At 60.6% G+C, this 9,972-nt stretch overlaps 1 protein-coding gene across 1 annotated transcript; it reads right to left on the reverse strand.

The window, feature by feature from the left end:
* Positions 1 to 46: 46 nt before the first annotated feature.
* On the reverse strand, positions 47 to 8,614 carry Erfe (erythroferrone). The gene is made up of 9 exons (XM_046457009.2): positions 8,534 to 8,614; positions 7,840 to 8,325; positions 5,504 to 5,686; positions 4,455 to 4,557; positions 3,375 to 3,625; positions 3,194 to 3,302; positions 3,023 to 3,113; positions 2,199 to 2,277; positions 47 to 1,583 (listed from the first exon to the last, which is right to left on the reverse strand). Exons 1-9 carry the CDS (start codon positions 8,612 to 8,614, stop codon positions 1,485 to 1,487), a joined length of 1,482 nt encoding a protein of 493 aa, XP_046312965.2. The 3' UTR covers positions 47 to 1,484.
* Positions 8,615 to 9,972: the final 1,358 nt, after the last annotated feature.

Genomic DNA, 9,972 nt, shown 5'->3' on the forward strand with positions numbered 1-9,972 from the left:
TGGGACACTGGATTGTGGCATCCAGGAAGAACAGAACTCCAGCACCTTCGAGTCTGTCAGTTTATTTGGTAGATGTCTTCCTACAGCGAACCAGGTGTCATTCTGTGTCTTGAAGGCTGTGGTTTGTGTCTCTCTTAAGTGCCCATTCCCTTCTGGGTGAGGCTTGGCCCTGGCATCCTTGGCAAGGTCCCCCCTGCCCATGCAGGGGGAGTCCCCTCCCACCCTGCAGCTGGGGACTACCTGCATCTCCTTGGTGTTCAGCACTCCTGGTGGTTAGGGCTAAAGGGTCAAGATTCTGACTCTCAGATCCATCCCCTTTTTTTTAAAATAGCTTTGTGTGGTCACATCACACAGTAACACGTGTCAGTTATATAAATATCTCCTTCCTGGCAACAACATTATACTATGTAACATGCTTACATTGGGCAAATATGTGCGTGTGCAGCTCTTTCAAGGGAAAAGATAACTATGTTAACAAACTGAAATCCAGGATGGGTGTGGCCACATCACCCCCTTATCAAAGTACACGGGAGTTGGGACCCAGGCCAGCCTGGTGCTTCTTGGTAGGGTGGATACAAGTCCTACCGAGAATCAGACCAGGCCTGCCCATGGGGCCCATAGTGGTCAGTTCACCTGTACCATTGCTTTGGCTGCCTGGGCTGGCAGGCTGTCTCCCATCTGTCAACTGGTAGGGGATGGAAAAGGGTCTTATTGACCAGCTGGCCTCTGGAGTGGGCCCAGGAGGCCTTGTCTGAAGGATCACTGGGGGGAGTGTGGTTTCATTTGCCGAGGCACCTGCAAGGAGGACTTGGGAGTTGAGCTTGGCACACATGGCAGGGAAACAGCTGCTGGGAGCCAGGCCTCTGGGAGCTGCTGTCCTCCAGAAGGAATTCCCTGTCCAGCCGTCCTCTGGTTCCTGAAGCAGTTGTGCCAAGAGTCCACATCAGGTCTTCAGTTCAGTGGCCACTGGGGGCCAAGCAGGTCCCTGAAGCTCACGGCAGGTAGAAGCAAGGCTGGGGAGAGGCACAGAGGCTTGGAAGCCCAAGTCAGCAGGTGAGTGGTGGGCAAGGCCGCTGCCCCAGACAGCCTGGCTCCCCAGTATGCAGTGAGGATGTGTGGTTGACTTCTCATTGGTGCCCATCAGCCCTGTGCAGAGGGCTCTCTGTAGCCCATGAGAAGGCCAAAAAAGATGGGCCCCAGGAAAGCTGAGCTGTGTGGGGCCATGTGGGAGCTAGCTCACAGCCGAGGACACACAGTGCCACTGGGCATGCTGGACGGTTCCAAGGTGAAGCCCAGAGGGATCTTCCACTTTCAAAACATCACTGCTGGTCCTGGAACCACTGGTGTGTGTCACCTCTGTAGGGCCACCTGTAGTGGCCAGCTCTGGGCCCAACTGCAGTGACCAGTGTGGGCAGAGTTCCAGGTGGGCTTCCTTTTACCTGGGTGGCTGTCCTTCCAATTGTCTAGGTGTTGCCTGTGGCCATTCACACACCCAGGAGGACAGCACTGAAGTGGGAGCCACCCCGCACCGTGAGGGAGGAGCCGCTGGCGTTGTCCAGGAAGACAGAAGCATACTGCCCCGTCTGCAGGAAGGGTGCCGGTCAGGTTGAGGCCAGGACAGCCTGCAGGATGTCTGGGGCCAGTGCCCTTGCCCCTGCCCACTCTGCCTGGGCAGCAAGAGGGCCCAGGCACAGAGCAAGCATTGGTAGGCCTTGGACTTGAACCCAGCACCTCTGGCACCTAGTCTAGAGCTCTCCCCAGTGTCCTACAGTTCAGGAATATGGGAGCCAGCCCCCGCCCAGGCCAGAGTGGGATCCAGAGTCTGACAGGCTCGTGTGATGCAGGGCTGGCCTCAGGCCTGGCCTGGCGCTGTCGGCAGCACCGTGGCACTCAGAGCGCTGAGGACCACCAGCGCTGTCACTCCACACGCCACCTCCTTTTGAATGAATCCACCTTCACCATAGATCCCTACCACTTGGCAGATCCCCTCAGGACTCGGGGTTTTCTGGAGAAAACGGCCACATCACAGGCTTCCGCTGTGGCAGTGGGCCAGGTGTCATGAAGCGCCAGGCTCACGCTTCACCAGGCCCCACAGAGGGCCTAGGTGGCTGGGAGTACCTACCCACCACAGTACGGGACCCCTCACCTATGGCTCCAGCCCAGGCAGCGCTCCCCACAGACCAGCTGGCCCCACGCACCTGCAGATACAGGACCCCGTTCACTGAGATGGTGAGAAGCTCACTGCTGCTCTCCAGGCTCACGACAGCCTCCAGGGAGCTGTGGCCAAGACAGACAGCCTGCTCCAGGCCCCAGTGTCCCCACAGGACACAGTCACCCAGCAACTGTCACCATTCCCAGCAAAGTGCTTGGTCCTGGCCTGTTCACGGTGGGCAGGTTCTGAAGGGGTCTGGGGGGGGGGGGAAGCCAGCGCCACATGCACACCCACCAAGGGCATGGCTGGGCCGGGCTGAGCAAGGGCAGCAGAGGCCTGGCTCTGAGGACAGACAGGACACTGCTGGTGCAGATGGAGGTGGGAGTGTGGCAGAGGTGATACACAGCCAGGTCAGGCCAGTCACTCCAGGGTTCCCAGAGCCATTCCTTCTCAGTGTCACCTGTTCATCTGCACCTTCTCCTCCCCACATGCAGAGCACCTGTGGTGTGCCTGGGCTTAGTCCGGGTGCCAGGGAGACAGGGAGCTGGTAGAGGCTGCCCTCATGGTCCAGATGCAGTACAGATGGGGACACTAGCCATAAGGAATGGATGTCATCATGGGAAAGAAAGTTCACAGGGTAGGGGTGGCCAGGAAATGCCACTCAGGAGGTGGCGCTATTGCCTCCCTCTGGCCCCTGGATGAGAGTTCCCTGTTAGGGGGCTCAAGGAGGCAGAGGCTGGGAAGGACCAGGTCTCCCGGGTGTACCCTGAAGTGGGCAGGATAGAGTGGCAGTGGGCACGGAGGTAGGGGGCCGCCAGGTGGGCTGGGGAGGCCAAGTGTGCGCCCAGAGCTTGGGCAGGGCCCACTCACACGTTGTGCTGGCAGCGAGACTGGATGCAGATGAGCAGGCGCAAGCGGTCCCCGGGGCGCAGAGGCCTGTGCCTTGGCTGCTCGGCGAGTGCTGCGGGGAGGGCAGGTGGTGGTCACGTGACAGCGGCAGGAGCCAGGGCGGTGGGCGGCCCCCCACGCCCCGGGCCTCACCCACGTGCAGCGTGGCAGCCAGAAGGTAGAAGCCAGCCACGGGCGCTGTGTATTGGCCGCTGGTCAGGTTCAGGCCCAGGCCGCGGCGGAAGGCACCCTCGGAGTCAGGCTGTGGGGTGCAAGGCCGGTCATCCCAGGTGCTTGGTCCTGTGTACCCACTGGGCCCACGCACCTGACTCACCACGTAGTAGATGCCCAGCTCGTGCAGTGTGCGGCGCTCCACAGGTGCGTCCCTGCGCAGGCGACAGAGGAAGGCCGCCTCCACACGCCTAGCCAGTGGGCCTGGAACCAGGGGCGCAGCCAGCAGCGCCAGCATGTCCCCGGCCGCTGCCTCATCCTCAATGGAGCCCGGGGCGGGGCTTGAGCCCGTGGTTTCAGCCGAACACCGAATGCAGGGCTCAGGCTTCGTGCACTCACGCTGCTGCACTGCGCCTGGCACAGAGTGAGGTGGGCTCATGGGGGGCTGCCTCACCTGCCCACCCCAAAGGTTGGAGTTCCCTCCTCGACTGCAAGGCCTGGGGAGTCTTGGCTTCCCATTCTGCAGCTGCAGTTTCCCTCCAGCTCCTGGTCACAGGGCATACAGCCCCCTCTCTGGGGCAGGTGTGGCCTACACCAGCACCCTTTCCCCCAGCCAGGCCTCTTTTGGAAAGCAGATGCGTGTAAGTTACTACTGCAGCTATATTGGCAATCACGCAGAGTTCTCTAGTCACCGAGGTGGTATTAAAAAACAAACAGCACAGCCAGGTGCAGTGGCTCACGCCTGATATCCCAGCGTCTCCAGAGGCTGAGACAGGAGAATGGCAAGTTCAAAGCCAGCCTCAGCAACGGCAAGATACTTAGCAACTCAGTGAGACCCTGTCTCTAAGTAAAATACAAAATAGGGCTGGGATGTGGCTCAGTGGTCCAGCGGTCCTGAGTACAATCCCTGGTACAAAAAAATAAAACCAGCACTCTGAACAGGAGGGGTCTGAAATGGCCCAGTTCATCATAACAAATCCAGAGCCGGTAAGTGATATGGGCCAGGCTGGCTGCAGCCCACAACCCTGGGGCAGGACTCTGGACTCCCAGCTAGAGCACTTGGTGGTATGCCTCTCTTCCTCTGTGAAGCCTTTTCCTCACCATGCCCCCACCCCCAGACCCTACCTTTGGCATACCTAGGCTGGGCCAGTCAGGTGCCACCTCAGGAACTGAGTTGCTAAGTTCTGCCCAAACATGGATGCCCAAACCCTGGTGCACAAGATAGCCAGGGTGGTAACCCTACCTTTCAGCAGCAGCTGGAACTCCTTCAGCAGTGTCTCGGGTAGGATGAGGGGCCCTGGGGGGCCCTGGGGGCCAGGTGGTCCCGGGGGCCCTGGCAGGCCAAGCTGGAAGGGAACCTTGGCTGTGAGGACATATGAAGAGGCAGCTGGGTGCCAGGGGCATTCCCTCTGCCAGCTCCTGCCACACACAGGCAGGAGAGCACCCAGTAGCTATGGGCTCTGACCTCCCAGGTGAGCCGTGGGATCTCAACCCCTTGCAGTCAGTGAAAGCTATTGGCCCTGGGCAACTTCAAGGCTGGGTTTGGACAGGAATGTGGGACTGGCTGTGGGTAGGCCTGTGGCCGGCTGTGGCCTACCCCTCCCTGGTGTTCCTGGAGGGAGGGGGACTACAGGCAGCTTCTAGGGACTTGCACCTCAAGTCAGTCAAGACACTAGTATGCATCTGGCTAGTACTAGTGTCCAGGGCCTTCCAGGAGCCCACACTGGCCTGGGTCAGGACCCAACACAGAAGGGAGGAAGTTTGCTGCATGGAGCAGCTTGGGGCAGGGTCAGGTGGTTCAGAAGGAGAGCGGGTGGGCGAGCCACAGTAACAGCGCAGCACCTCTCTGCACACCAGGCTCAGAGCTGGCATTCCACACTTGGAACAGTGAGACTGGCTCTCCATGGATAGAGAAGCCCAACGCTCAGTATGGGCAGCACAGCCCTGTCCCGAAGCTCCTGTCTCAGAGGACACAGCCCTCACTGGGGCTCAAAGCAGGAGTTAGCCACTAAGCCAAGCACCGAGTCCCAGCCTAGGCCAGGCCCAGGGCTGAGTGAGAGCAGGGCCCAGCAGAGGCCTCTCCAGCACACTCCACACAGTTGGGCAAGGCCCCTCTCCAGGACACACAGGGGAGAGAAGAGGGCCTGGCACACCAAGGGTGTGGGTGAGTGGTGAGGACCAGGCCCTAACTCAGGGCTCCCGGGCCTGGCCAGTTCCTCTGCATCCCTGCCCCAGGTGTGAGGTCTCAGAGCTGAGTGCGTACACCAGAGGCAAGGGGTCCAGGCTACTCACCTTTGGCCTCCTGGCCTTGCCCTTGCTCCTCCTCTTACCATTGACACCCTTGTCACTCTGCCTGACAAAGAGCATCCAGGCATCCCTGGGGTCGACACTGTGCGCTGGCTCCGTGGTGGGCTCCTGGAACACAGCCAGCCCGGCAGGTTGGTCCCCCTCACCTGGTGCCTGCTCGGGCGTGCCTTACAGGTGTGACCATGTGCAGCACTTCCTTTAGCACCCTGGCCCTGTACATGTGCTCTCAAATGCAGCACAGCCCCTGCCCCTCTCCTTCTGGCCCATGGAGGACAACTCCTGGGGAACATGTCACACCACAGCCCAGACTGCAGCGGTGCGAGAAGCAGGCCCTGCTGCGGATAGAGGAAGGTGGGGCACAGGGTCTGCTGCACATGTGCATCAGCACTGCAGGCTGCCTAGCCTGTCCAGGGCTTCCTCAGGATGCACTGGGACAATCATACTGTCCTTGACAGTCACCAGGAGGATCACAGCACCAGCACCCACTGGTGCTCAGGAAGAGGCAGCTGATAATGAGACCTCGACTGCCACAGACCCTGCTCTCTCTCCTCCACTGGCACAAGTTCCAGCAAAGCAATGCCACCAGGGCTGCTGCCGGGCATGAGGCACAGGGGCAGGGGCTATCCTATCTGCCTCTGACCCAAGCAAGGACATGGCACTTCCAGAAATGTCCATTCCTGCAAGTGCAGCATCTGACAAGTCTCAATGTGGAGCAAAGCTCTGGTGGAACCTGCTTCCTGGGAAAGGCCTCTGGCCTGCTGGGTTCCAGGCAGGGGTGCCAGCTGGGAAGGAAATGGCCCAAGAAGGCTCAGATGAGGTCATGGGGCTCCAGTGGTTGGTGACAAGACCCCAGGTGTCGGAGTTGGCCAGGCCCTTTTGTCAAGGACAGACCCAGCCACCAAGTCCCGGCCTTATGGGTTCCCAATGCTCTGCAGGGACTCAGGGCCTTCCTCTGGGAGCTTGCCAACCACCCACAGGCCAGGCTGCTGTGCTGAGAAGATAGAGGCTCGGTGTTGGAAGAAAGTCAGGTGGACAGACAGTCCTCAGAGGGCCTCCCTCTGCACCCCCACCTTACAGGGCTTACAGAGGACACCCACATCTTACAGGGCTGATGGTTGCTGGTGATTCTTCTGCATAGCCTCATGGTATCCTGAGTGGCACAAGGATTTCCCACACAGGCCAGGGGGGATGTTGGGCTTACCCTCCCTGCTGGGCCAGTGGCCTGTGGATAGACTAGACTTGTGCTGGTTTGGAGGAAGGGCTGCAGTGTGTAGTCTGGGGCCCAAGGATTTGGGTCTGCAGCAGTGTTGGTGTGGGCTGGGCAGCTGCCCCGACCGGCCAAGGTCTCCAGCTGTAAGGACTTGCTCAGAAAGAAGCCTTGGAACCTCAGCAGGGCAAGAGAGGAGAGTGGTCTGCTGACACCTAGACCCTCCAGAGATCCAAGGTCAAAATCCCACTTAGAAGCCCTGAGCCTCTCTCTGCCTCCCAGTGACCCTGAATCTGTCTGCCTGGCCCTTTGAGTTCTTGGCCCATGCCTAAGCATATGTGGCTTTATTCCGGGATGAAGGGCTCCGCAGAGGTACCTGCAGAGGGACCCCCCAGAGCTGGCTGCAGTCTCCAACCTTCCTTAGTTGACCCCTTCTTGGCTAAGCATAGTCCTAAGTGGATACTTAGGACAGAGGATCTGGCCTGAGGCTTCCCTGTGTGAGGCCCACAGCACCTTCAGTCCAGAGACCCTGGGTGCCCTCACTGCCCTGAATGGAAGGCCCCATCCACCCAGAGGACACCAGTGAAGGGCCATCAACCCTCCCTTCCAGGCCTATGGCCACGCCCTCCCCCACCGGCTCACCACCCCAGCATTTCAAGCCCTAAAGCCGGGAGAAAGGAGCAGGGCAGGGCTTCCAATCGCCCCTCAGGGGCCAGAAGTCATGGACAAAAGGCAACATAGGCACGAAGGAGATCATTCTGGGCCCCCAACCCTGCTGTCCCTTCCTCAGAGCGGCGGGGAAGCACTCCTGTCATTGCTCACCCCTTTTCAAAATGATTTTCTTCCCACTTTCACCAGAAGCTAGTCACTGGCCCGCAGCGCTGGGCACGGTCTCTCCCACTTCCCTCCCCGCCTGGTGGCTGGTGGGTCGTTTCTTTGGGTGGTGGTGGCGGTGGTGCAGGTGGAACCCCGGGCCAGAGCTCTGCCACCGAGCCACACCCCAGCCCTAACTAGGAGAACCCCCGACACCGAGGTCGGGGCTGCGGGCGGCAGCGGCTGTGCGGAGCGCGCCTGCCCGACGTGCCCCGTCCCCGCCCGGGCTGGCGCGTCTTACCGGGCGGGCGGACGGCGCGGCCCCGGGCGGCGGGCGCGCGGGGCTCCCTGCGGGCGCGCGGGGCTCCGGGTCGCCGAGGCCGGCGGCGGCGGTCAGCAGGCCAGCGCACACGAGCAGCAGGCGCGCTCCGGCGGGGCGGCCGGACGGGGCCATGCGCGCGGCGAGCGGAGGGCGGCTCCGGAGCGGCGTCGCGGGGCCGGGCCTGGGCCGCGCCTTATAACGCGCGAGCCCCGCCGCTGCCCGCCCCGCCCCGCCCCTGCTCCCGCCCCCGGTCCGGTCCCTCTGCTCGCCCCCACCCTTAGGCCTCGGAGACCCCAGCTGAGCACGTCGAAGTGGACTCTTGGGCCCCTTTTCCCAGTCGGGAGCCCCTCCCTCCAGGACGCCTCCCAGATCCGGGGCGCCCTGAATTCCGGTGGTGCCCACGTCGGATGCACCCGGAGGCCCAGGGTCATGGGGCCAGTCTGCCAAGCGGGCAGCTGCCCAGAACTGGTGGGGGCCCAGGCTGGGAGGAATGACCCCATATTATGCTGCTATGGACAGTGTTGGGGGCGGACCGGACCAAGCTGCCCTCTGTCCATCAGCCCCCAGGGTCAGCGCAGGGCACCGCACCCCGACAGGTGGAGCAGCCCTGCGGGCCTCGGGATGGTTACGTTCAGACCTATTTGGCTGGCGTAAAGGAGGGGAGTGTGCACACCTGGATCTCTGTGCGCCTGGCGGGCACACGGCGCTTTTCGATATCGTCGGGGCGGCACAGCTGGCATGCTCCCTCCGCCATCCACCCCAGGGATGGCGGGAGCGTGGACCAAGGACCGCGGGACCGCGGGACGCGGAGAACCAGGAAGGGGAAGGGCCCCTCCCGCCACATTCCACCTGGCTGGCTTAGTGCCAGGAGATGACAAACAGGAAACACTGCCCTGAGTGAGAAAAGGCACTTAAAAATTTATTTTGTTGTTGTTGTTGTTTTTGTTTTTGTTTTAGTTATAGATGGACACGATATCTTTGTTTTGCTTATTTATATTTTTGAGTGGTGCTGAGGATGGAACTCAGTGCCTCACATGTTTGAGGCAACTGCTCTGCCACTGAGCCACAACCCCAGCCCACAAAAAGAGGCACTTTTAGTTGTAAATCATCCAAAAGAATTCTGCCTCTCTTCCCTGGGGAAATGCTCCAAGAAAACACCCTGCCTGCCCTGAGCATGAGGGTCTCAGGTCCCTGGCAGGTTAGGACTGAAAACAGGGAAGCTCTGCCTTTAACACTGACACCCAATTTCTTTAAATGTTACCATGGAATGAAAAAATATTAATTCCTGTGGAACCTACAGATCTCTGAGAACACATCGGAGAAGCATTGACCTATGAACGTGTGCTCAGCAAAATGCCTGAATTTATTTTATCTGGAGACTGTGGTAGATTAATCACAATGAGGACATTGGCTCCCAAATCCACACATGGGACGGAGGGTGCTGCTGTGTGCCCTCGGAGCATGGGGCACTGCCTGGCAGGTGTGCACTTCTGCTGGGGGTGGGACATGACGGCTGGCAGCCTGGCCAGTGGAACTCTGCCAGAGCAGGTCCAGGGGTGCTGGGGCCTGCGCCCCACTGTGAAGCAAGTCAAGCTGGTTCTGTTCCCTTGTTCAGGGAGCCTGCGGACCCCAGGACCCCAGGGGTTCCTGTCAGAACCTGCAATCTGCTGTGCAGGGCCCCGCCTGGGGGTGCAGCTCTGTGCGGGCAGGTACCTTCTTGTTTCTGAAAAGTTTTTCCCGGCTCATGGACTAGTCCAGAGAGGTGGCCGGCTTGCCCAGGGATGCACAGCCCGGAGGCAGTGCTGGGTTTCCCTGGGGGGCAGGCCTACTTCCCCAGTGGGTGTGGTCAGTTCTTCACAGCCCTTTGGGGGTCTTCCTCCTCCAGTTGTGGGACGCTGAGTTCTCCTGCGGTGTGTTTGGGGCTGTGGAGGCCGGTGGCCCTGTCTTCTCCCTGTGCCCCCCCCCCGCCCCCCCGTGCGCACTTCCTGCAGGGCCTTCCCCGTAGTGGCCCAAGGTGGGTGGTTTGACTCAACCTGCTCCCAGCTCTGTCCCCTTGGGCAGCACAAGGGCTCTGTGGGAAGAGGGGAAGTGTGGCTCTTCAGCTGCTTGGTG

This window comes from Marmota monax, unplaced genomic scaffold (assembly GCF_021218885.2).
Source record: "Marmota monax isolate L192 unplaced genomic scaffold, Marmota_monax_Labrador192_F-V1.1 WCK01_AAM20220418_F8-fsc00230, whole genome shotgun sequence".
Lineage (NCBI taxonomy): Eukaryota > Metazoa > Chordata > Mammalia > Rodentia > Sciuridae > Marmota > Marmota monax.

Excerpts from the sequence above, each read along its gene's own strand:
- Erfe (XM_046457009.2), bottom strand. The coding sequence starts at position 8,614 with ATGGCGGAGGGAGCATGCCAGCTGTGCCGCCCCGACGATATCGAAAAG. Across the intron at positions 5,687-7,839 it reads CCGCGCCGTCCGCCCGCCCG|GGCACGCCCGAGCAGGCACC; the intron begins GTAAGACGCGCC and ends TCACACCTGTAA. Across the intron at positions 3,114-3,193 it reads GGCTGCCACGCTGCACGTGG|CACTCGCCGAGCAGCCAAGG; the intron begins GTGAGGCCCGGG and ends CCCTCCCCGCAG.